The 27,904-nt window shown below is 40.1% G+C and overlaps 1 protein-coding gene across 2 annotated transcripts; it reads left to right on the top strand.

The window, feature by feature from the left end:
• The first annotated feature begins 1,198 nt into the window (after positions 1-1,198).
• LOC133912031 (dephospho-CoA kinase) lies at positions 1,199-3,492 on the top strand. Of its 2 annotated transcripts, none has more exons than XM_062354566.1 (4): positions 1,199-1,371; positions 1,460-1,587; positions 2,203-2,348; positions 2,876-3,492. In XM_062354566.1, the coding sequence occupies exons 2-4, from the start codon at positions 1,480-1,482 to the stop codon at positions 3,312-3,314; spliced, it is 693 nt and encodes a 230-aa protein (XP_062210550.1). In that variant the 5' UTR covers positions 1,199-1,371; positions 1,460-1,479; the 3' UTR covers positions 3,315-3,492. The 2 variants fall into 2 exon arrangements, with proteins under 2 accessions (XP_062210550.1, XP_062210558.1); XM_062354574.1 differs by having other exon boundaries at positions 1,453-1,587.
• Positions 3,493-27,904: the final 24,412 nt, after the last annotated feature.

The following is a 27,904-nucleotide window of genomic DNA, read 5'->3' as shown; positions in this document are numbered from 1 at the left end:
TTGAGGAAGAGGCCGCGCCAATGGCTATAGTTGGTGGAGCTGGTGTCGAGGACGATGGGGACTATTACACGGAAGTTTTACACTACCTGTGCGTGCAGGGCAGCCGTGGAGTTGGCGAGCACGAGGGCACAGGCGACCGCGGCCTCAGCGTCGAGGCGATGTTGCTCCTCCAGGCGCCCGGCCTCGGTATGCGCGGCCTCAGCGCGGCTTGGGGCCTCGGCGCTCGCAGCTTCAGTGCGCTCAGCCTCGGTCAGAACCATGGTAGCGAGTGGAAGAAAGACAAGGGAAGATGCAAGAAAGCGTGCAGAGAGAGTACAACGGAGTGGAAAGTGGACGTCTCGTGTAGGAGAGCAATGAGACGCGGAAGAGGACTGATGAACGAATGTCGCTGGTGAATGTTTAGAGGGGTGGAAGCAAGGTCGCAGAAGCGAACATATTTGATACTATGATAGTGAAATAAATCACACGATCTTTGTTGATTGAATATTTAGGTTACAACTTACAAATATATTGCACTTAAACTATCACACAAAATAGTGTGAACACATCGTGCATTTATTCATGTATATATGCATAGAAAGATGTAAAAGAGGAAAGTAAAAAAGATGCTCGTGTGAACGAGCCAAAAGAATGTAAACATGCCGTATATGCATTCATATATATATATATATATATATATATATATATATATATATATATATATGAAGATGTAAAAGAGAAAAGTCAAAGAAATACCCGTATGAACGAGTATAAAATCTAATAGAAAGGATTTCGTAACTACGGTTACTCGATAAGGACGAAGCATCCTTCCCTAGATGCAATGACCAAAGCCCTTAAAAATAACGATTTAGGGTCTGTTTGTTTCAGCTAGAGATTCTGAAAAGTAGTTTATAAAAGTTGGATTGTGAAAAGTTAGATCGTAAAAAGCTGGATTATGAAAAGCTTTTAGGTTGTAGATTCTAAAAAAATTATATGAACAGTTTAGTAAAATGGAATTTCACAATCTATCAAAAGCTGAGAAAAATCAGCTTCTCAGATTCCCACAATCCAACCAGTATATTTTAAAAAGCTATAACTAAAAGCTGTCTATTTATTTCAACTTCAGATTATAAAAACTAAAAATCACAATTTAAAGCTGAAACAAACAGCACCTTAGGTAGCGAGTGGGTTGGAGGTCGTTTTTATTCTCCGTTCGGTAAAAAGTAGAGCAGCCAGCTGCGTTGGGATCTCGGTTGGTGTTGCTCTAACCAGCCTTCCCTCGACCCAAACTCTAGCCGCCACGACCCTGCGCCGCCGGCCGCCCCTCCCTTCCTTCCTACTCCAAGTCGTCGCTGCCCGATCCAACGCCGCCGGCACGCCTTCGAATCCGGGGTCCTCGCGAGCTTCCTCTTTCGCCCCCAATTTGGATCTCCTCTGGTCCTGTTGCTAACTTGTGAAACTAATCGATTTTAGTTTACAGCGACGAGGGGGACCGAGGAGATGAGGCTGGTCGGCCTGACAGGCGGGATCGCGTCAGGGAAGAGCACCGTGTCCAACCTCTTCAAGGACGCTGGCGTCCCCGTCGTCGACGCCGACATCGTTGCTCGGGTAAGCACGCGGCCGAAACCTAGAGTTATCCAATGCTTTCCGTTCGAAGCTTACTGGGTCTCAAGTCTGGTACTGTTCTATTTCTGGCCTGGGTACAATGCTGTTAAATTTGGTACAGTATCACATCATGTAGTTGAAAAGGCTGCCTTTGCGTGGAACTGGAGTTCCAAGTGTAGTCGTGTAGATTGGTTTTTGTATTCAATCTTGCGCCGTTCTTGCTACTCATATTCCTCCCGTAGTAACTTTTGGACTAATTGTGGTTTATTATTACTCTTGGCTGAGCGGATAGTGCTTTTGGCCAACATAACATTGCAACTGGCATTGGCAACATCTGCAACTCTGTTTTGTGATAATGGCAGGTTGTATAATGTTCCTTCTTTTTCTGAATATCAGATTGTAGCTTTGATACAAACTGGAACTGAAAATCAGGGCCACCACAATAGTAGCTAACATGCATGGCTTAGAATCCTTAGATACATGATTTGCACTGCAAAGCATGATTGTTAATATTATCATCGAATTCTGAAATTTTCCTGGATGCTGTAAGCCTGTGAGAAGTCACAACAATGTCTATTTTATAAGATTTGTACTGATTATGGAGCCATGCATTTATAGGATGTAGTGCGGAAAGGCACCGGAGGTTGGAAGAAGATTGTAAAAGCCTTTGGGAATGACATTTTATTGGAAAATGGGGAAATTGACAGAGCTCGCTTAGGACAAATTGTATTTTCTGACCCGTCAAAACGTCAACTTCTAAACCGGTACATTTTTCACTAAATTAAAATATTTCATCATCTTTCAGTCACTTTTTTCTACACACTAATCACTAAAACGAAGAACATATCACCTATTTCTTGCATCAAATGCTCAACTTTTTTTTTTTTGTAGAAGTTAAAAAAATGTCATCGTTTGTTTATATATTTCTATTCATACCAACAGTATGTGCTGAATTATGTTGAGCTTTATTTGATTCACTAATCATTAAATATGACAAGACTTACTTTAGCTACACTACTTGAGAAAATGAAAGTAACTACATTAAAGATGCTATAATCAATTGCGGTACTTGTCTGCCCTCTTCTTTTCGCTTATATAGCTTCTCATGAGTAGCGCTTGAGATCATAATGATTCCTTATTAGTGGCATTTGTTGGATGTTTATTCTGTTATAATAGGCATAATTGTTCAGTTAAATAAATCGTCTGTTCTTCTTTTATCAGTAGATGGCATTTTAGTGACAGCGCTACTAATAGCATATTGTTTCCTCTATAACTTCTTGGGTACTTTCAGTCTTCTGGCACCACATATTTCTTCTGGCATTTTCTGGGAGATAGCAAAACTATGGATGAAAGGATGTAAGGTTATCATCCTTGACATCCCCCTGTTGTTTGAGACAAAGATGGATAGATGGACAAATCCAGTCATTGTTGTATGGGTTAATCCAGAGACCCAGATTGAGAGGCTCATATCAAGAGATGGGTCCTCTGAAGAACAAGCTCGGAACAGGATAAATGCGCAACTTGCACTTGACTGGAAGAAGTCGGAAGCGGACATAGTGATTGACAATTCTGGCTCACTGGATGAGACCAAAGAACAGTTCCAAGAAGTGTTGAGGAAAGTCTCTGAGCCCTTAACATGGAAGGAACGTTTGAGATCTAGAGATGGCCTGTTCTCTGTTGTCCTATGTACAGCAGTGGGGGTATTACTTGCCCAGAAGAATCTGCTATGAGCTTTAGTTATATGTCGTTTTAGAGGACTGGCATGGTTTCGCTTGTCTAATTTCTTACAGTCTGGAAACTGAAGTGCAGCTTTTGAAACTTTTAGCGATGAAATGAATTTCGTAAGATATATATGTTCTCGGTACAAATTACTACAATAATACAATGCACATAGCATGCTTCGGTGTAGATAGCTATCCATTTATTTATTTATTGCTTTGATTGGATGGTGGTTCAAGGTGTGGAACTATATTTATATGCCAGTTTGAGCATGTTCCTCCTTTTACTCTAGAGGATACTAGTTAAATTTCTCCTGGAGAGTGATATGAAGAATAGAGCGAAACACCTTTTTTGTGCACTTTTGATGCACGGTGTAATTGCCGCTGTTTATGCCACTTGGGCTCCTTTTTTTTTATCTCTTTGAGGGACTTGGGCTGCTTTAGGATTGTATTAAACTTATAGACGGATCAAACACACGAGTTGCTCGATGCCTCGATGTTTTGAAATACTCCCGACTCCGTTTGGAGATACGATGGCCGTTGCAAAACAAGAAAAAGGACGTCGTGGTTTTGTGACAACTGCAAGAAGCTGCAGCCAGTCATTGCCGTGACCAACGGTGCTTTCCGTTTAGCCTTTCTACATAGGACAGCTTTTTCTTACGTCGAGGGGCAATGCATGTCAATGACATGCATGTGCTTGTTGCGACCTTCACCGGTCGGACGCGAGAAGCCTCTTCCCGTCGTCTGCTCACACTTGCTCCAGTCCTTCACCGGTCGGACGAGAGGCATGCATGTGCAAATCTCGGTCGGCTAACACAATTGTATCACTTCTGGTCACACATGCTCCAGTTCCGTGTTTCGTCATGGTTGTAACCAATAAATTTTCCTCAAGATTAGGTATTGTAATGATACATTCGTCCTTTGAGTCGCAGCAGCAACAGCAAACGAAACGAAACTCCACTAAAGTTTGATGGGCTGCAAAGTTTAGTAGTACTACTTTAGTACTTTAATCTTATGATGACCAATTAGCCAGTTCCAACGTTCCATTACTGGTCTAAAAAAACTAAGGCCCATTTCCATTAGTTGTCATCTGAATTTAGTCGTGGTGGTTGCGAATAAGGAATTAAATGAGACTCTGGTACCAAACCGACATGTGCTATGCTATGTTAATTTAGGTGTAGGTTCCCACAACAACTTTGCATTTTTTTTTCTTCTCAGGAAAGAACATTTGATTTCTTTTAATAACTTACCAGATGCACTTCTTTTGGTGCTAATCAACATAGGTACTTCCAGTTTTGCCAACATACCAGAGCTAAGTCTGCACAGCTGTTGTCTCAGTAAAATGGGAAAACTGCACACTCGTGACACCCAAGACATCTTGGTGAGCACCACATCCACAAGCATGATTGCATAAAGATCCATAATGTATTTTCTTGACAAGTCCACGCAAACAAATACTGAAAACGTACTCAACCCTCCTTTTACCACTCAACATGATAAAAAGGAGGCCCAAATACATGCCAAGGTGGGGATTTGTGTTAAATTTGCTTGTGTTCTTGTTTTGCAATGAGATGCTGGAATCTTCGATTAAAACAAAAAATAAAAAACCAAACTGAAATACCACGGTTAATAATGTTTGGTTTCTACATTTTATTTGGTTTGTTCAGTTTCCAGATTTTATTAACCGGGATTTTCTTAAGCCAGATAAACCGAACTGAAATAACCAGAAAACCGAGTGCCAACCCCTATGCATGAAACTTAATAATTTTAAACATAATGATGTTCAATGTTCAAACCATACGGATTTTACAGCGTAGAATTTGTTTCATTGGGCCGGTCTCAACAACCTTCTACAAATGCACAAACAACACATATTGGAAGTTCCTGTACGTGCTTGTTTTCATGGTGGATTCTCCGTGCTACCTACGGAAAATGCTCCCTTTTGATAAGAACAAACAAGGATGGTTGAAGCAGAGCATCGATACATTTAGTTTTAGGTCAAATGATATCCCAACTCCAAGGCACGGCTCCCAATCTGTCATGTGAGATTTGATTGGTGATATAAGATTTTTTTAGTTTAAGCGACACGTGACAAATCCATTTCTCGAATTGCCAAAGCAGACAAAAGTAAACAAAATTGGATGCCTACTATTTTTCAAGAAAAAATAAAAGAAAAGCAAACGTCTAATGTGAGACATGGGAAAAAAAGATCAAGCACTACTGTCGCAGATTTGCTCGTCTCCACAGTCCACACGGCAGTGCGCAAACGAGATGACACACAGCACAGGAATCGGCGGAGACCACTGTTGGGAACTTCGCGTCGCGTCACGAAACTGACGGGATTTGGCCGGCGCGCACCACCAAGCTTCACCGGTAGAGACGGTATGGTCCGGCGCTACTCGCGGCGACGCGTGGTTGATTGAGGAGGAGAGGAGAGAAGAAAAAACTAAACTACGGTTTCGATGCAAAAGAAAATAGAAAAATAAAAGTAACGGTTATGTGATTTTGGCTTTGTGGGCTCGTGTCTCTATGAATTTATATATGGATTGATTTACACCTATTTACATTTAAATTGGCTGCAAATTATATCTGTGTTGGTTTCTAAAAATGAACATAATCCTACCTGACTATAATATACAACCTGTTAAATTTTGCTATCAACATATGTCCTCGGTTTTTGTTAAATAAAGATATGTTTACCAAAAAATAATATCCTAAGTCACTTCTTAGATAATGGTAAACAAAATATCAGTCATATAACTCATATTTTTTAAACCATGGTAAACAGAACATCGACCATATAATTTATGTTTTTTTTAATGATGGCACTGAATTTTCATTTGAATTGTGCCCTTTATTTGACACGATAAACTTTCTTCACAATTTTATTATATTTCCCATCACTAGACCAATTCCTTGTCTCAAATTGGTTTGACTTATAGCATAACAATCTATTAAACAGTAGATTTTTTGCAGCTGTCCAATCTCGATGGAATGGTCCAAAAGGCATATGAGATGGCAGCATCCATAAACCACACCATCCCCATAGTGAACAAGGAGGAAAAACGGTAGGAGCAGGTCCCCATGATATGGGCATTGGTGGCCCAAATGAATGATATGATGATGTTGTATAAAAATTCTCATGTTGATCATTCTAACCATTAAATCCTTGCTTTGGAGGTGACCTTGGTCACTTAAAATCATTAGGCCGACTAGCACTGCTCGGCCAGCCTTGCCATCCTTATATTTATGCAGAAGCTCCTTAAAAGTGGGTTTCAACCTCTCAACCTTTTTGATGGTCTTGCTTCTACCTTCATTAACTTTAGGGCTTTTTGTTTTGATCATCTTTAGCCTAACACTTTGCATAGCCCTAGAATTCGACGTTCTTGTGCCCCCCTCGTCTACCACCACATTTTCTTACCTTTTGTAGATTCGACGTGAGATGGACGAACAAGCACTTTTTTGTTCTCAAAATTAATCACATTGATTGGAAAGGAATTACGGTCAACTTGTATTTTCGGATTTTCAGCAAATTTCAATCATCCTTCATTAATGGTCGATTGAACCTATAGACGAAAAACACTGCAATCATTAGTTATATGAGAATAAGAATTATGTCATTTACAATATGCATGGCTTTTTAATTCTTCAGATGGTGGTATAACATGATTATCCGGTAATCTAATTTGTTTTCTTGTAGCAAATAATCAAATATTCTATCACATTTAGCAACATCAAAAGTATATTTAATTTCTTCTTACTAATTCTTTTATGGAACCGACTTTAAAGCTGAAGAAATGAATGGTTTAGATTTTGAAGCCCATGCTCATTTGGCTACACACACATCTACCCTCCCATCATCCGATGATTGGGAATCATATTCTATTAAATTAACATCGGATTGAATAATCTTATTCTTCTCATTAAACTTTCTAAAATCTCTAGAGTCTTTAGCACGACTTTCTTGAGCCAGATCTTTTTGTAAAACTTGATTAACATCTAAGAATTCATGTCATTCTAACCTTTCTTTAAAATGCGAAAGTAATCTAGAAAAAGCTAGCTAAGCAAGATCCTTATCAGATATCACTAAATTAAAATATCGGTTCTTTGAATCTCTAAACCTTCAAATATAATCAGAAAGAGGTTCATTTTACTTCTTTCTAACTGATGTCAAATGTGATAATCTCAAGTAAGTATCACCATGCATGAATAGAATTTGGTGCAAGAGTGGTAAACCAAGTAAATGCAGTGATACATAATGATAAAGGAAATAATCTTAATTTCAAAGCATCACTAGCACCAGCTTCACCACATTGTGTAAGAAATTGACCAATATGTTCTAATGTAGTCCTACCATATTCCCCAGTAAATTTAACAAAATCAAGAATTCTAAGCACATGAGGATATAGAATTGTATCATAAAAATCATGATATGGCTTTTGATATGCACGTGCCTTCCCCTTAGGTTCTACTCTAAAATACTCTCAAAACACTAATCATTTGTTCCTTAATATTTTCAGACCCTAAAAGTGTCTCAGCCGTAGGCCGATTAGATGATATATTACCATTTTGTTCGTATGTTGTGCATTGGCATGCCTTGTTGTATAACCCTAGATGATGTAATCATTGCCCATGCACTAAAAGGTATTACTACGTGAAAAAAGGCTAAAGGTGACAGGTCATAATGGACATGGGTGACAGGTCCCGCACCCATCACCCTTACCCGTCGCCAATGAGATCATATGTAACAAGTGGTAACCGTGAACCGTCACCTATGAGCGTCTCCCATGTTCTTGGGAGCAAGACATAAGTGACGGGTAACCTCTTCACTCGTCACTTATATTAGGACATAAGTGACAGGTAACTAAGTTACCCATCATTTATATCTTTCACCCATATGTTGAGGAGAAGACATAAGTGATCCGTAACCTCTTGACCCGTCACTTATGACCTAATATAAGTGATGGGTAACTAAATTACCTATCACTTATGTCTTTCACCTATGTGCTAGGGAGAAGTCATAAGCGATAGGTAATAATGTTATACGTAAGTGACGGGTTAATAAGTCACTCGTCACTTATATGAACACATAAGTGACTGATAACAAAGTTACCTGTCACTTATGTGTTTTTTACCCTGCATGATTGTATTGTTTCCTGGCTAAATTATGGAGCATAGCCAGGATTTGACAGCCGTCTTCTTCCTGTAAACAACAGCAATGCATCCAAATCCATATCGACAAACACAATTATATAGGAACTCACTTCATCACAGAATCACAAAGGTGACAAAGTTTCCATCAATTCATTATTGAATCACAAATGTTACAAAGTTCCGATCAACTCATATTACATAAGACCTCTAGGGTTTTTATAGTGCAACTCGCCATGTGGGTTGATGACTTTAGACATCATGAATTCGGCAGTCTGTTGTCGAATCCTTGTGAGTGCACCGTCGTCGAGAAAACAAGCTAAAAAATCCTGCATAATTTGACGTGTGACCAATGTCATGTTATCAGGTAATTAAACTAATTACTGAAATTACTATCGAATAATCTTGTATTGAACTTACATCGGGGGATTTGATATCCTAGCTCGGATCATGAGGAGCATGTTCTACACAACATAGAATCCGCAGGCATTACCAGATGGTTGTTGGTGGCACTGAGAAAAAGAAAATTTATTGTTAGATCAAAAGAAAAAAAGCTCGAAGGTACATCTGTTTGGTAGCACTTAACGCGAACCTGGTCTTGTGTGTCAGTCTACGACCATCTGTCGTGTTGTAGTTAGGATCAATTTGAATGTACTTGTCAAAAGCCCTGCATAAAGAGAGATCGATTAGAGAATATTTGAATGTTAGAAAAGTTAAATATGTAAACTAAGCTAGGCATAACTTACAAGTCGAGAAGTCCTTTTATAGCACTGTAATCACGCTCTTTAAGTTTGCCTTTTTGGTCCTACTGGTCTTGATGCGTCAAAGTACCACACCAAGTTCTACTTGAGGCAAATAACCAGTAATATCAAATGGTCACCGGTGTTGTGGGCGCCCAACAGGTAGTTCATTTTAGAATAATGTTGCATTGCCTTGGCGACATAGTCCTTAGCGTAGTCGGGGTAAAGTTGGATAATCGAGATTGTTATGGCCTCAAGGCCAAGAAATCTAAGGGCTCCTTGTTCTTCCTTATTTCTTTGATCAAATGCCTACAGATAAGAATATAGTTATATTAAAGAATTAATGGTATTAATTAATCAATGTCCAGTTTAAAGGGACTTACAATGTGAAGATCTATAATAAGGATACGTCCATGGAATCAAAGTTGAAAAGATCGTAGAAGTCATTGAAACCCACAAGGAAGTAGCCGTCATCTTTTAAGAAGTGTCGTCGTTTGTACTATACGAGTATGGCTTGAGCATTAGTGTCTCTAGAAGTCTGCATGTAGTAATTATGCAAGTCGTCACATGCTTGTCCCAATCTTGTTAGGTCATCTACCGTCAGCAAAGACTTCTCTAGAGGAGGAGAAGGCAGTGAAGCTACCTTCTCTGGAAGTGAGGGGTGTGACGGCAGTGCACTTGAAGCTCCTCCAGACTGGGATGCACTCGAGACCATGATGTCGCCCCTCTTCCACTAGATCCTTTGCCGAAGAGCTTCACACAAAGTTGTGACTTTATCATTAGGGGGAGCTCCAACACATAATTACTTATATTGCTATGTACCATGTCCACCATAACCATGGCATAGCCAACACGTATCAGGACCGTATGTAAGATACAAACATCTAGAAGCACCTGGCCCCTTGCAACCTTGATAAGATACCCACTAGGCCTGATTACAAGGCTGCAGGGCATGGGCCCTTCTAGCTGGTCAATAGTATCCTGTTCGAACACGATAGCAACTACTTGTTGATCGACCTTCTTGGAGGCGCAACTACTCTTCCTTGCAGTTCTAGGGCTAGCTTTCGCTGGGATGGTAATCTTTATTCCCTGTGCTGCCAGGGTTTGCATGATGTTTGCGTAAACTTTCCGGGTGATGTCCTGTGCCAATGCATCCACATCCACTACAACTGACCTCTTTCTCTTCTTGTACATTCTGAGGTCTTCGAGAAAGGCGTATTTCTAGCCCTGGGAACTTGATACACCTCGCACTCGGTCTGGGTGCTCTAGGTTTTCCAGCTCCGCTGAGAAAACATCATGTTCCCTGACCTCGGTGAAAGAACTTTGGCTACCTTTGGCTGCCTTTTCTTTTACTTTTTCTATGGCTGACTGTGTTTCGTTGTTTCTAAATGTGATTTCTCCACTTTCAGATAGCTCACTCCTTGCACGCAAATATGACCATGATTATCTTAAGAATTGCAACCAAAGATTCTCGCAGTCTTCTTTGGCTAACTTTTTATCATCTTCCTATCATTTCGCCCTTTTCCCCACGTAACCGGTTGCGCCGGTCATGTGGTTGTGCTTATTCCTAGCTCGAAGCAGCTTTTTCTCCTCACTCTCCTTTTTGAACCGCTCTGAGTTCTTCATCTGCACAAAAGCATCCCAATCTTCTTCTTTCAAGTGCTTGTAGCTCTCGAAGGGTGCCACCCCTTTAGCCAAGAACTGATTAACAAGCTTGCTCTTAAAGCTTAGATAAAGTTTCGATATCGCTTTCATTGCTGCATTGACCATGGCGATTGTTTGATGCTCACTTATGTTTTCAGGGTACTCTAGATACTCTTTAATGATAGTATCGAACAAGTCTCTCTTAGCTTTGTCACTGAGGTCATCAAATTTAGTCGTTATTGACACCCTCTCTCGAGCAATGAGCTCTGCGACCCTCCAGAATCTATTTAAAACCTTTTCATCTATAGGCAACCCATCAACATCAATTCCCGTGATGGTAATCTTGTCTGTCGGTCACTGTGTTTGTGACCTTGGCTTCCAGGCTCGTGCATCACTACCAGTTGTCTGGTTTGGAGAGTGCGCTTCCTCCATCTAGAGAGAAAACAAGGGGAGTTGATATAAATAAAAAATATTCCTGCATTCAAGAAGTATAAAATGCATTGACTCATATCAATACCTCTTCGGTGGTATTGTATTCTTTGCTACTTGCCCGATGTCGGCTCTCCTGCTCGCATGGAACATGGCTCAGACTGTGATACTGGCTTTCGCTGCTGCGAAGGAGGACATCGGGTGCGGGTTTAGGCTACTATCCACCCCATCTTGTGTCGGGGTGGGCTCTAGTGCTAGTATTCTCTATGCTTTTAGTTTCTCAGGGGTGACCATTCTCTTCTACCCTATGAAAATCAAGTATAGTATATTTTGTTTTCAATAGAGGAAGGAAAATAAATTAAGATTAAAAACAGTGATGAGTTAATATCCGATCTCGTCCTAAAGCTACATAAGTGACGGGTCGTATAATGACCCGTCACTAAATTATATTTCCTTTATCTATTTTTACGGTCCGTCACTAAATTATGTTTCTTTTATTTATTTTTCATGTAGTGACGTAAAGCTAATCGTTCACTTTTGTGTAGTTTGCACCGTAGACAAGATCACTTTATTAACAATAAGCAGAAATTGCAGCAGTGTTTACCTAACGTGCCCACTATATTGCTAGTCATTGTCACCTAAATTTTAGAGAAGGCAGCAGAAACAGTCGTTGCCATTGCCTACTGTAGGATCGCAATGGGGCTGCACCTACCGGATAGTACCACCCCGTACCCGCACCTTTGCTAAAAAAAAAAAAACCACTACAATCCCTATACCCATACAAAGGAACAATAACAGACACGTGGTGGGTTACCCATGCCGGATAGCAGATGAAAGTTACATCAGCAAACTAATGTAAACCATTTTCAGATGCAGGAATGCAGCAGAAGCAGCAAGATAACAGCACAAAATCCATATAAATAAACGCCATCGAAAGAGAAACTCATGCTAATATAAAGCAAATACACATACACATCAATCAATATTGCACATTTGCACAGAGCACTACAGAAGCAAGCACACTTTCAACTTGAACAGGAAGAAGCATGATGTTGAATGAAATGTATAGCTGGGCAAATCGACCATTGAACCTTCAAAAAGGATAACTGAATATTGGTCAAGCAAGTGAAGCCTTTGAACTTATGTTGAGTTCCTGAGTTTTCTGTACATTTACCAGCCTTAAGAACTAAACCAGTTTTCTGCACCAAGCTGCATGAACGCGTGCACCCACAGACCTAAACCTATCTCTAGCCATGCTCTCGAGTCCACTAAAAGTGCTCGCTTTCACACTTGAAATTTGACCAGGAAGAACAGGGCAATCAAACAAAATGAAACATGATTTTTTCTTACCCCAGAGACTACAGGAGGTTGCAGCCAAGGAGAGCGCCCAAAGTCAGAGATTTTGGGACCCGGAGGCCGGGAGGCGTGTGGGGAGACTGGGCTACTTTGGGGATAAGGAGGCCGGGCGGCATGGTGTGGAGGCTGGGTGGCGCGTCGGGGATGAGGAGGTCGGGCCACATCGGGGACGAGGAGGCCAGGCCGCACGTGGGGAGGCCATGCACGCAGTGGAGACAGACGGTGGCAAACCCTAACGTGCGGTGAAACACGGGAAATGACTTAGGCAAAATGAAACGCAAAATGAAACGGAGGAGGGCGCACAGAGACTTCCTATATATACATATATGGTAATAGGTGACAGGTTAATAATTTCACCCGTCACCTATTATAAGCTATATGTGATGAGTTAAGAATTTCACATTTCACCTATAAATTTCACCCGTCATCTATAACTAATAATAGGTGACGAGTGAAATTTTTAATCCGTCACCTTTTACTTATGTCCTATCACTTTGACAGAAATCTTTCAAGTTCAAATTCATAAATTATTTTGTGGAAGCAAACACTTAATATTACAAATTTGATATTAATATTATAAATTCAAATAACTTGAAACCTAAAATTCCAATTTGACATAATAATATTACATATTTGACATTAATATTACAAATTTGATACTTAAATTTAAATTCATCGTTTTCGTGCTTTCTTGATATTGATCTCTTTATTATAGTCGGAGCGCAGGTATGGAGTTTTCTCGGTCAACGAAAGGCGTGGCACGATTGCAGTAGTAAAATGGGAGATTTCATTGAATTTATTAAACCCCTCCTCATCAACGATGTTTGCAACTCCAACAATGCGTCTTTTCCCAGCGAGAACCACATGGTGTTTCTTCTTTGCTGTGTCAGTCACATAAAAGACATAGAGAATATCTGTAACGAGTATAAAGGGTTCAGACTTGTATCCGACACATTTGAGATCAACGCTAGTGAATCCATACTTGTCATTAGTGACGCCTTTTGCCCCATGTACCCAACAGCACCGAAACATAGCTATCTTGAATCCCAAGTAGTTCAGCTCCTAGGTCTCCTCTATTTATCCGTAGTATGTGCCCCTTTGCATATCGTTGTCATAAGCATCTATACGGATACCATTGTTTTGGTATATACTCCTCTCATCTTGGAAAATCATGTAAAATGTGTATCTGTTTATATCGTACTCTTGATATGTCATAATTGTATATATAGGGCATGATGCCAGTTTTTTATTAGAGCACTTGTAGGAGTACTTGATTGTCTGATTCGATCTCCGAACCAAGTCGTGAACCTATGTTGCCTCACAACCCAAGCTCCGATCTACCTTGGATTCTCTTTAAGTAGCATCTGCTTGTGCTCATCGACATATGGGCACACTTCGCTTATTTGTTGCAGCACAAGGAATTGAGTTTGGTCGTATGCCTTCGGGTTAGGAGTTATTGCCCTCCTCCTTGGAATCTCTACACCTACGAGCCTCCCCTCATGGTGAGACTTAGGCACGTCAATTGGATTATTTGGATAAATATAGTTAACAAACCACTCCAATGCCTCGTCCGTCGTGTAACCTTGCACGATGCATCCATCAGGAAAGGCTCGGTTCCTTACGTATGACTTGAGAACGCCCATATATCTCTCATATGGAAACATGTGATGTAGGAACACGGGGCCAAGGTAGTGTATTTTCTTCACAAGGTGAGCAGTGAGATGTATCATAATATCGAAAAAGGATGGTGGGAAATACACCTCCAGAATACATAAGTCTCAAAGTGTCTTTTTTCTAGCTCCTCCAGCGTGTCTGGATCGAGCACCTTTTATTCAATTGCACTGAAGAAAAAGCACAGGCTCAGGATACCCTCATAAACCTTAATTGAGAGGATGTTCCTCATAGCTACTGCAAGTAGTGACATCATCATCACATGATAATCATGTGACTTCGTCATGGCAAAATTCATTTTTAGCTATTTCACCGGAACAAGTTTTGCGATGTTGGACGAGTAACCGGAGGAAACTTTTACATTATGCAAGAACTCACAGAATTTTTCCCTTCTTAGAGAGAGTGATAGCTGCTGAGGGTAGGTATTTTTCTTTATCCGTATCATGTGCATGGAGCTCCGATCTTAAACCTATTTCTTCAAGGTCAGCTCATGCGTTCTCATGATCCTTTCATTTTTCCTTCATTTGGAGCAATGTACCGATCAGACTCTCGCATATATTCTTTTTTACATGCATGTTGACGATAGAGTGACGAACATCTAATTTTTTCCAATACTTTAGCTTGAATAGTATTAATTTCTTATTCCACATTCCTTTTTGTTCATCATCCTTGGAGGGTCGTTTTTACTTGTCAAAGACAACATTGATGTTCTTAACCTGATTGTGGATATCCTCCCCGCTGAAATGCCTCGGAGGTAACACTTTCTCCCTTATGCCATCAAATTACTTGTCCATGTTTCGGTACGGGTGCTTCCTGGGAAGGAAATATCGATGCCGCATATACACTATTTTCTTTGAGTTGTTCAACCTCAAACTGTATGTGTCATCTAAGTAATGGGGGTAAGCTTCACATTTTCTTTTGCTCTAACCTGACAAGTTACGAAGTGCTGGTAGATAATGATGATGAACAACATGATGTGCAAGGTAAAATACTCTTGCTTGTACTGATCTCAAACCTCGACGCCTTTAGACTAGAGTTTCTTAAGATCATCGACTAAAGGACCGATGTACACATCGATATCATTGCCAGGTTGTTTTGGTCCTGATATCAAGATGAACAACAAATATATATCCGCTTGTTACAAAGCTAGGGTGGAAGGTTGTCGATCGACAATACAATATGCCAGGTGAGGTAATACAATATGCCAGGTGTTATGTGAGGTACTCATGTTACCAAATAGATTCATGTCACCTGTGCTCATAGAAAACATAATATTTCTTAATTCTTTAGCGAACCAACGCACCAATTGGGTCTCCTTTTTGTTAGCAAACAAAAGCTTCAAACGGGGAATTACAGAAAAATACCGCACCACCTTCCTAGGAGGCCCTTTACTTTTCTTGCCTCCAACCCTGTCACTACTGTCATTTCTACGTTTATATTGATGGGTTCCACATATGGGACATTGATTCAACTCTGCATACTCTCCATGAAACAAGATACAATCCTGCTTATATGCATGTATTTTTCTCTATTTCCAGTCCTAAAGGACAAATTATCTTCTTTGAGTCGTAGACACCCTCGGGCATTAAGTTCCCCTCTGGTAGCATATCCCTTAGCAGATCCAGTAATGCTTCGAAACTCTTTTCAGTCTTACCATGGGTTACCTTCAGCTGTAGATGCTTTAGGTAAATATCCGCATATACTTCTCCTTACAGTTAGAATAAAGTGGCATATTAGAATCCCACACAAATTCCTGGAATTTAGCAAACTCACTATTATTATATTTATCATGTCGCTCGATATCCCGCACCATCTGGTTCATATTCTCTATAAAATCCTCGAGATCATTATCATTGAAATCTAATATGTCCTTGTCGCTAAGATCATGATTCATATCACAGGGTGTAAGTCCTTGAGCCACACTATTCGCATTGAAGGCCCGATCCACCTCTCTCTCGTTAAGGCCTTCCTCGCTATGTTTGTTTAACATATATAATTCTCTTTAAATCCATGCATGACCAAGTGTGTATGAACATTATCTGATTTCGAGAACTTTTTATCATTCCTGTAACCATGACATGGATAATACATCACCATTTTACCATGATCTTTCATATCTGTCAAAGCAGCACTCATAAAATACTTCACCCCGCTTAAGTACTTCAAACAAGTTCGGGTCTCAAGGTACATCCAACTTCTGTTTGCTATCTACAATATAAAAATATTCATTCTTCATTAACCATTACCTTAATTGGGTGAATAAGCACACGATTAAAAATTCTATATAATTACACTAGATTTGTGGTATGAAACGATAGATCGAGCAAACTTAGTATCAAATCTAATATAAATACAACTCACTTGCATTAAGATTTTTTATAACGATGCAAAATAGTCGATTACAATTGAAAGTAAAAAAAAAAATCAAGATTAAATAGGAGTTAGAGGAGGACGAAGGGGGGAAATACAAACTTTCAAAGATCTAGCAAGAATTCAAACTTCAAATCAACAAAGATATTGGAGAGTCTATGGTGAAACCGAACAAAATCGCTAGATCTATTGTGCGCACAATACCGTTGAATTTGTTCTACGCGCATAGTAGCTGTCCAGCTCTTATAATAGAATTAAGTCATTGGTGATAGATCTGAATATAACCCGTCACCTATACCAATCATAAGTAACAGATTGTAATATAACCCATCACTTATGGTAAAATCATAAGTAACGGGTGTAGTTATGACCCATCATTAATATGATAAGTGACGGATAATATTATGATTTATCACTGATGATATGTTATCAGTGACGGATCAATATCTAGTCTCGACCTAAAGCTACATAAGTGACGAGTCGTATAATGACTCGTCACTAAATTGTGTCTTTTTTGTCTGTTTTTAATATAATGTATATGATCTTGTTGTATATCACCATAATTATTAGGATTTGAAATGCTAGCATCATGTAGTAAAGGTTGCTTTTGATCTTTTTATTCCACAATTCAAGAAATATATCCGTAATACGACTAGTAAGTACATGATTAGTATCCTTCACTGGCCTTTTAAAATTATTATACATAGCAGTACTAATAGATTGATCAATCATATAAGCAAGCTATTCTTTAGTAATAAATGAGCTATTTACAATGGGTTTTACCTTAGGCTTGATGTAAATAGATAATGATTACAACACCTTGTCAAATTCTAGTTTGCCTTTCTCGTACTCCTAACAATACTCCTCAGTTCATCAACAGTAGGCATGATAATATTAGAGAAATTTTACGGTGGTCCAAAATTAATATGAGCCATCTATTTTTAGAGTCCAACGGTCTAGATTAGTCAGGATAGTACTCATTTCTCACCAGTAGTATAGGTAGTATATGTGAGTAGTATAGTAGTATTAGAGTTATTTTGGGGAGAGAAATATGTGGTATGAAAGTAATTAACTGCAGTTATATATCTCTAAATAGAGTAATATTTCATTGCCATTTTAACATTTTAATCTGCATTCGGTATGAGAGTTCATTTGCTACCCATCGGCTAGGGTTAGCGATCCGACGTTTGTGGCGTCGATCTTTCTATTAGCAAAAGCATGGTGAGTAATTTTAACAAAATTGTCATAATTACCAAAATATCTAATTACATGGATCGTCGGATTAGATTTATACTACATCCTACCTCTTAGGTAGTATGGACTACCGTAAAATAGCTCTAATATTATCCAGATTAATCTCGGATCTGTCCTTAGCCATGACTAAATCACTTGATTTTTCAACGGAGTCGGCCATTTAAATTGGCACCGATTTTGCGCAACATTTTAACATTTAAGCTTAAATCATCCGGTGCTTACTGTCGCAGACTTGCTCGTCTCCACACGGCAGTGCGCGAACGAGACCACACGCATCACAGCAACCGGCGGAGACCAGTGTTGGGAACTTCACGTCACGATCGTGACCCGGAGACCAAACTCGATTAGCACAGTAACGCACGGCAGCGTGGCACCGATCAAATAGTAATGATGCTGACGTTGATATCAACAACAGTAGTACATATATTGGCTTGATTTTTTAAGCCCAATACTAATATACAACTATAATATCTAAATATACATCTAAACCTATACTATATCTTATACATGTATACTATATATTCTTATGATATATGTTAGATCTATAATTTATGTATATCTATTAAAAAATATACGAAACATCGGGCTTCACAACCGAGGGACACATTGTTCACTGATTGTAATCCACGTGTGCTCAAAGGCTGAGTAAAAAAATTCTATTACGGGAGCAGAACCGGTGCGCGGTCGTGAGTTCGGTCGTTCGCAGATTGCGCGGTAGTGCACAGATTGGATAGCCGCTTCTTTTTTCTTTCGATTTGATGCTTCGTCTCCGGCTTCCTTTCTTTTTGAAACGCGCGTACGGCGTAAGGCGGTAGATGGCAGCTGTACCGGACTGCCGCGAACTGACAGGATTTGGCCGGCGCGCACCACCAAGCTTCACGGGTAGAGACGGTATGGTCCGGCGCTACTCGCGGCGACGCGTGGTTGATTGGGAAGGAGAAAGAGAAGAAAAAACTAATTTACCCTAAATATAGATGCAAAAGGAAATAGAAAAATAAACGTAACGATTTTATGATCTTGGTTTTGTGCGCTCATGAATCGGCCGTCCTATAACTTATAGAGGATTTTTCTACACCTACCTATATTTAAATAGATTATAATCTTAACTTATTTGTTCTGAGCTAAAATAAATAGCTAGCTTATTTATTCAGATTATTATAAATTATAGCTCAGATTATAATAATCCCATAAGCTGTGAAAATAAACTTATTTCAATTTATTTCAGCTTATTTTGACCTTCTACTATACTACCCATCAAATTTAAGAAAAATTACCCACTAATACCACTCTTCCCACCCTACACCCGAATCCCCCACCTCCTATTGAAGGCATTGCAGACTTTTGCCAATAATACAGACTCTAATAATCTAGGTTGACAAACAACTCACAGCTTATTTCCATCTAGCTTATCATAATCCAACTTATTATAATCCATCATCTATAAACCGTTTATTATAATCCTGAGCTGAAACAAACAGGATCTATAAATTGTATCCAAATTAATTTCTAAAAGTAAATATGATCCCACCAAACTATAATATGCGATTGATAAATTTTGCTATCAACAACAGGCTGATCTGTTATAAGCTGATTGCGACGCACGAACGGTAACGCAAGTGCCTGCAGGAGTACATCAAATCAAATCGAGTACTCTTCAAGTGATTTTCTGTGGCAGTAAGAGTACAATGGAAAATAATAGACAAAAAGGTCCGGTCCATTAATTTGATGATCTCTCTCAGCAGCCACGCTCCACCGACAGATCAAGGCTAACTGGGTAAAGATCTTCTGTATTATGCAAGTTTGATCTAAAAGTTTCTATATTCAAATTAAAAGTCTTAGATATGAAACTAAAAACTGTCAATTGAAAGTTTTGTTCTAGGTTGAATATTTTTTAAATAAGATTTGAATGTTCTATACGTCTTTATTGCACCTTCTTAGTCCAAAGTGGACAAAGTTGACCTAGATGTGTTTGATGAAGCTAGACATTTGAATCGTAACTGAAAGCTATATACCGGTCACAATTTTTAATCCAACTTGAATGTTCCTTGTACCAAAAATCTATGAGTTGATTAATCGACCAGTGGACGAAATGACATCTTAAATTGCCCTTCAGTTATGATTGCAGCAGTTAATTCCATCTCATTGGAATGATTAGAGATGAACCCGTGGGATACACCGGGATTGTCGAAGACTTTTAGCTCGTTAATCCATGATTAAGTTTTTTCTGCAAGGGATACATGATTTTTTGCAAGGAACCCATGATTAAGTTAATCCACAAAACGGTAGAATTAATAAGGTTGTCCGCTATTTTTTATTTCCTAATCCACCTAATCTAGTCAGGCAGTAATTAGGGCTAACTATAGGTAGTTGCCAACCATAAAATCTACGTCAAGCTAACCTAACTCGCTTAATGTTAGCTAAATTGATTATCTACAACCATAGTAGGGCTTGTTTCGTTTTTCAAGTCCAAATGATTAACCTAGTATAGCCAAAATTTGGCTAGCTAGCGCATATGGATTGGTACGTACTTGGATCGACGCCGAGAAATTTTCGCAAAATTATGCCTCCTGATGATATCCCATATGCATGTTCCTGCTAATGGATAGTCAAATGTGCGAAACTAAAAACTTGTAAAAAAACTGGCTAGTCCTGACATAAATCATGCATATGAGCTCAATCTCGGTGGGACGCTCCCTCTATACATCTCAGTGAAGCTTGCAAAAGGGTTCTGTTTCATCCATTAATTTTGTGTCTGCTTGGAATCCATTGTAATGAATTGATTAACATAGTAGGACATCCAGGGAGAAAGGAAAAGTATCCTCGCCAAGCTTTTCCCCAAGTGAAAGTTCGCTTCGGTTAAAAAAATTGAAGGGAGGCCATCTGTGGTTAACATTAATTAGATCTTTATCTAGTTAATACTTTTCTCAATAAATTTTTTGATCTATCAACAATTTTTAAATCATGTCAACAATTTCAGAACCTAGTTCAATATTTTCCTTAACACGTCAATAATTTTCCAAACCTAGTTCCACATATTTTTAAACGTAGTTCAACAATTTTCTAAACCTACTTCAACAATTTTTAAAACATATTTCAACAAATCCTAAAACCTTTCAACATATTTTTAGCCAAAAAAGGAAAGTGTCGGTTAGCCAAAAAATGAAAGTTAGCAAAAAAAAGTCTCTTAACCAAAAATATTAAGTTGACGAAAAAGGTAAGTGTTAACTAGATCATCAAGATCTAGAGCATTTTATCCACTTAGTAATCTCCAAAATAAACGAAGAAGAAGTTTGCAGATAATTATTACCCACTAGGAACCACACATGTGTTACACAAGTGAAATCAATAATATTGTGACAGGGAAAAAAAATTCACGGGAAAAATATATTACGCCAAATTGACACGACTTTCCAAATTAACGTGGTGTACACTGATGGAGGTTTCCAAATTAGTTGCTAATTAATTTGAAGGCAGAGAAGGAAAGAATAGGGGATTGTGGACCATTTGGTCATATAAGATGAATGATGGAGATTGTTCAGATGTGTTATAACTCGTTCATTTTATAAGAGTATAGATATAGATGCCTAGCTACAATGGATGTGATGATTAATCACATATTAAGATATAACAATGGAAATATGTCCTTTTTTTTGCAATGTAGCTAGAATGAAATTCGCAATGTAGCTAGTAACACTACTGTAGAACCCCCTATCACTATAGCTCTAAAACCCCCTTCAATGCTGGTTTTAGAGCCGACAGTGGGTAACGAGCAGTGATAGTTGTGGACATATATATAGTAATTCATGTCATACAATGAAGGTGCTGGGCATCGACAAACACACATATATAAATAATAATTCTCACAGTCCACCCCAAAAAGTCAGTCGAGTTGAGCCAGTCCAGTATCCCTCTACCTCTCCCGCAATGAGGACCGTGTCTCCGCATAGACGACTGATGGCATTTGTACGTCCGAGGACGTCAGGGGGCCGATGCTGGTGGAGCAGAGGACCCGACCACGCCTGATTGACCGCAGCATCACTTATGCTCTAAGCTCATCGGCGTGTCAAAGACGTCAAAGTTGGACACCTGAACGCCACTACGATTTGAGCCTTCGCCTCCTCCACAACGCACTGACGACCCACCCTCTCGTGCTCATCCAAGGCACATTGACGGGCTAGCCTCTCGTCCTCCCCCTCCTTGGCACGCTTAGGGATGCTGCTTCTTGCTCCTCTGTAGCACATAGCTGATGGGCCAGCCTCATCCTCCTCCTCCTAGGCACACTTACGGGTCGCTGCTTCTTGCTCCTCTTTCGCATCATTGTTGGAAGACCATTCTATCGAAGAGTCATCCGACGATACCAACTCCGAAAGTTGGTCGAAGGCCACAACAGGATCCTCCGGACCAGGTGCACTTCTACCACAACTTCTTCGAGGCGATGGCTGGGGAGGTGGACTTCTTCTAGGAGATGGCAGAGGAGAGGGAGATCTTCGAGACGGCAGTGGCCCGGGGTGTCATGGAGAATAAATGTTCTCGATATCTATCCCTAGTGGAAACACTATGTAGACATTCTCCCATGCGATAAATGTGTGCTCGTTCTCTCCTATAGTATATGCCCTCTCCTTTGCGGGGTAGTCCACCTTAACATGACAGTACTGGTCAACTGCCTCATCTACTTCGACCACGGCGTAGCCCTTCGATATCGCAAATGTTCATGGGAGCCGCGGGGATAAGCCACGCCGGAAGCCATATTGATGGTAATATTTCTAGCACCAATATGTAGTTCACACAGTATCCATGCTGTGATGAGGTCTACGGGATAAGTGATGGGATCAGCTCTCGAAACTACCATGGACGCACAGCTACTCGGATAACCATCGGGGCTAGAGCGCGCAACATTAGGAGACGCTGCAGGCCGTTTCTGTTCACTCACAATGGCACCCCGTTGACGCATAAGGGATTGATGTACTACTTGTGCTATCTTTTCCTCTGTATGTTCTGTGAGGAACCGTCCAAATAATATTCTAATTAATCATCAGGAGGATCATTATTCATAATCACAACCTCGATGATTAATCAGAATATCATCCCGGTAGTCCCGGTACGTGTTTTGTGCCCAAGATTGGAACACATGCCTTTTCAACATGTACATCACAACAAAGCTTAAGAAAGAGCGAGTAATTAATATTATATTATAAGTTCTTAAGCATTCAACAAGTTATTGCAATTTACAGCAAAAGAGAGCTAGGAGGATACTAAAATCTGCTCAACTTCTAACCAACAAAAGAACTAAGCAGCGGAAGACTAAAAGCTATACAACAAAAGGATATGGAGCCACATGCCCTTAGGCTCCATACCAAAACACTGAGTTCGGAGTAGAGTGTGCTACTCCTGCCCGCTACCCTGACCGGCAAGCACAAAGTAGCCAAACACTGCCCCCTTCTCGCCGACCTGTGAACCTGCATCAACTTAAGGGCAGCACCTTAAATACAAAGGTACTCGCAAGTTTTACACAATATGGGTATATAATATCCCGACTCCAAGGATTATGCATTGAGCTATTAGCAAGAGTAGGCCACAAGGTTAAGTAAAACATATGCGGTAAGCAACCTAGACATATGTGTGAGCAACTAACTTAACCAACATATATGAAATTACCCTGCAACTACCAACTGATCATATGAAACTAAAACCATATTAGTATCAATGTATAACAAGTACCATCTCGACCACCTCCCACATATTCGAACCACAAACCACATATCCGAACCACAAACCACATATCCGAACCATACAACCGAACCAACCACGAGAACTCTATGACCGGGTGCAAATGAAACAATAGCATGCTCATGACCGAGAGCGCGGCAGTTCGAACTGTTTATACACCCTGCAGGGGATACTCCTGTACCCACATGACACGAGGACCATACGGCTTGTGCCACCGGCCAAAGTGCATACAAGGGGGTACTCGTGACAACCTTTCCCAACCAGCCCCAACCGTGTAGGGCATGCATCGCTCGGCGCGACGATACTAGAACTACTCTCAATGCAAATTAGTACTGCTTACAAGCCCGTCCGCTCACATCCTCGATGTCCACTCCCACAAAGCCACAGTTGCAAAGGTATTCGGCTCGCCTTACCATTAGATCGGCATGTGGTGAGTAAAGTAAGTGCTAAAGCCAACTACCCCGACGATCGGCCTTAAATGATGCAAGCGGCCTACGATATCGGGGTTCCCTTCCCGAACTACCCCCGGACTTTCCTTGAGGGCAGATGACACCCCTAACACCGCCCACATCTCGTCTCATACTCACCACTCGACCAACCAACACCAACAACCCAACAAGGTAACCATTGTGAAAGTAATTTAACTTATAGCTCATGAACGATGGAACGTTCCACCGCTCGACTTCTATCGAGGACCTATGCATTGCTAAGCATCTCGCATCACTTTTAAGTTAGACCTTATCATGAATAAACCCATTCTACAAGGATATAGATCAAGAATAATTCAAGGTAGAGACAATGCGATCAACATAGGTTCTACCCATAAAAGCCCGACATCGACTTCCTATACATGCAAACCTATACATTAGCATAATTTATCAATATTTAGACTTTATTCAATTCAACTGATTGGGTTCAATATGATAGATGCTTGCCTTGATGCACTGGCTCACAAAGGTGGGGCGCGTCAGGATCGCCCTCGGTCTCCGGGATCGATGGATTGGCGTACTCTATGAACATAACGCGTGCAATGCAATGAGCATGAATGAAGTGCAAAAAAATATGCCGCAATATGCATATAATGGATGAAAAAAAATTTACTAGCTAGAACAAGTCATGAGAAGACTAGCAAAATTGGACTTGTAAAGAATTAATGGTGAATTAATGAAAGCTTAAGCCTAATTAATTAGCCTCAAAAAGTTAATTAATAATTTTCAGGATGGCGATATTTTTAAAAGGCAGAGGATGTTACAATGAAACCAACGAAATTGGTTTCATGATTTTTGGAGTTCGTATGAATTAATTATGAATTCTATAAGTTATCAGCAGAGGAGAAAAATTCTCTAATGAACAGTGCACCTGGATACTCCAGTCTAGGCTGGATACTCCGGTACCTAGAGACTCTGGGTGATTCTGTGGCAGTGCCTCTCTGTTATCTCCAGCTGGGGCTCGCCTGAAGACTCCGGACTAGTCCAGAAACTCCGGGTTAGGCCCAGAAACGCTCGTTTTGAGCCAAAAAATGCCCGGTTTGATTTGCGATCTTCTCCAATCCAAAAGGGAATATGTTTGAGCTAGTTCAAGGGTTCTAGAACTCACTTAACAACCTAGCAACTCCATTCCTCACTCAAATTCATCCAATTCCTGAATTTAGGGTTAAACTCACAAAAACTCATGAATTTCACTCTTTTGCAAAATCGACCAATCAAATCACGAATTCCTACTATGGGGAGCCTAAGGGACTTACCCACGGCACTTGTGAATGTTAGTGGCTGCCGGGTGATGAAGAAAACGGTGGGAAATCAAGGAATTTTGGCGTTCTTCACTTTTCAACCATAACACCAAAAGACATCCAAATCAGCTCAAATCCTTCGGTATTGAGCAAACAAATTAGAGGAATAGAATGCTTGTGAGCTTATGATCGTAATGGTACCCACATATTAGGAAAAAAAAGTCCATTTTGACTGCGAATTCAATCCTTTTCTCTCCCGAATTCGATTCTCTCATCCGATTGACATGAAACGAATTGCGCTAGAGTTATAAAACAAAATTACACAAAATTAAACATAATCCTTAAGAAGCGTAATTATGCTTAATTATGTGATTATGGAATTTGGGACATGATATGTTCCCTCTCCATTTGTAGCACTTGTTCAAGCATTTCCATTATTCTACCTTGTTGTGCCTCTCGTTCTACATCTCGCTCTGCTTGGGATCTCTTTCGACTCTTGTAATTGTTGATGTCTCCTAGGAATCCATATTTCCAATCTATCACCCCAACGTCTCGTGTACGACCACCGTGCTCCTTGTTTTCCAGTGCCAAAGTGAGCTCTTCCCTATCCCTGTCTGGCTTGAAAGAGCCTTATGCAGACTGCTCGTAGGCTTCCGCAAGCTTTCTTGCAAGAGTTTGCGTCACTTCCTGGTCTTTGGAGGTCTTAAGGCATAAGGTTTCATCATACGAGTAAGAAAGCATCCTTCCCAATAAGAAAGCACGTTGATCATTTGCTCCAGCCCTCTGTCTCAGGCTTGACACCTCTCTCTCATAGTTCATCTAGCTGTTGCTACTACTGCCATTCTTTTCTCACGTACCCATGACCGCAGACTAAGTGGGGGTATATGTTCTTCTTCGAGTTTGCTTTGTTCACCTCACTCAACCTCTGTGCTTTTTCTGACAACTTGTACTCCGCAAAGGCTTGCCAATGATCTTCCAGTTGCGGTCATTTGCGGAAATCTGGCATTGTACCTTTCTACACATAGGTTCTATTTAGTGTGCCCAATCATTAGCGCCTTATGCTTAACTACGTCCATATCTATCTTTGCAGGGAACTCGAACCTCTCTAATATCTTGGGCCACATGATGTCATTCTTGATTGAATCAGGAATCATGTGTGGATCACCTCGTTCGTCAGTCCACAATCTGTAGCTGATGGGCATATGATCCTTAATAGCTATCCCACAGATTGACTCGTATAGCCTCAGAACTCTCTCTGGTGCAGTTGGCTCCCTTGCTGGTGAGACCTCTATGATCACAAATCGTCCTGTAGGCATCTTCGAGGGACCTCGAGCATGATGCTGCTCATGGGATTGCTCATTGTCCTGACCCTTAGGAGCATCAGGCATCTGTGCATAAGCGAAAAAATTATTAAGAACCTATACGATAATATGTCTAATAGATGCATTCTTCTACTTATGAGGTAGTGGTTTGGGCTACCTTCTTCAATATTTGACGACGGCACTACAACTCCTTCTAGCACCTGGGCCGGATCGGTGGTTGGTGGTGCCATCCCTTTCTGGAAGTTCTACATACGATGACGATGAACGGTTGAGTATTCTACATGTAGAGAGCTGAGGAAGGAGGGAAATAGAGATAAAGCCGATGAGGGTGGGAAAGAGGCTATCGAAAGAGAGATAACCATGAAGGAGTCCATATATAGAATTCATACACATATAATATTATAATTGGGTACATTATGACCACATTTAACAAAAAGAAGTCACATCTTACGTAGCAAATGGGCACAAATATGCACAAAGGTATTGACAAGTGACATATTGATCTTACAAGTCACATCATCTTACATAGCAAATAATGATTACAACAAGCATTAGGATTATGACATCTTTACACGTGAAATCAAATTTCTCCTTATTTTCAAAGGTAGCCAATTTTAGCTCGGCCAGGATGTCTTGACTGTTGTATATCGCAATAGCATCTTGTTTGGACTTCTGTAGTAACCATTCCAGTCGAGCTTAGCATTCATATGTATGGTCTCTAATTTCATAATTTGTAAAAAGAAAAACAAGTATGAAAACAATGTAATTTTTAATACAACACATAACATGAGTAAAAAAGAAATACGGCCTCAGTGTATAACAAGAACTAGATAGTAGGTGTATAAAAGTGCTCTCAGGAAATGAATAACAATTGGCATCAGGACAATCAAGGTCCTACCCCCTAATTGTTCTATTGAGTACATCAATGACTGGACAATTTACTAAGTTCTCATCTAGTTATTAGAACATGGACATAATTCTCAAAAATCACACAATATCATCATGGACAATACTGCTGTACCAAATCAGAGAGCACATATTTTGAAAAGGACAAGCACTTTCTTACCGAGACAGAAATAGAGACTGAACAATAGGATTCAAACAAGTAATGATATAACAAAAAGGATGAATCAACTACCTTATCCAAAATCTGATATGCTAATCAATCTCTGAACTTATAGCACCACACAATCCAGAGATCAATTATAA

Source organism: Phragmites australis, chromosome 1 (genome assembly GCF_958298935.1).
Source record: "Phragmites australis chromosome 1, lpPhrAust1.1, whole genome shotgun sequence".
In the NCBI taxonomy this organism is placed as follows: domain Eukaryota; kingdom Viridiplantae; phylum Streptophyta; class Magnoliopsida; order Poales; family Poaceae; genus Phragmites; species Phragmites australis.
This window is presented reverse-complemented; position numbering and strand designations above follow the sequence as displayed.

Bases quoted from the DNA above. Each gene is read 5' to 3' on its own strand.
- LOC133912031 (XM_062354566.1), top strand. From the start codon at position 1,480: ATGAGGCTGGTCGGCCTGACAGGCGGGATCGCGTCAGGGAAGAGCACC. The intron at 1,588-2,202 runs GTAAGCACGCGG...ATGCATTTATAG, and splicing joins ACGCCGACATCGTTGCTCGG to GATGTAGTGCGGAAAGGCAC. The intron at 2,349-2,875 runs GTACATTTTTCA...GGGTACTTTCAG, and splicing joins AAACGTCAACTTCTAAACCG to TCTTCTGGCACCACATATTT.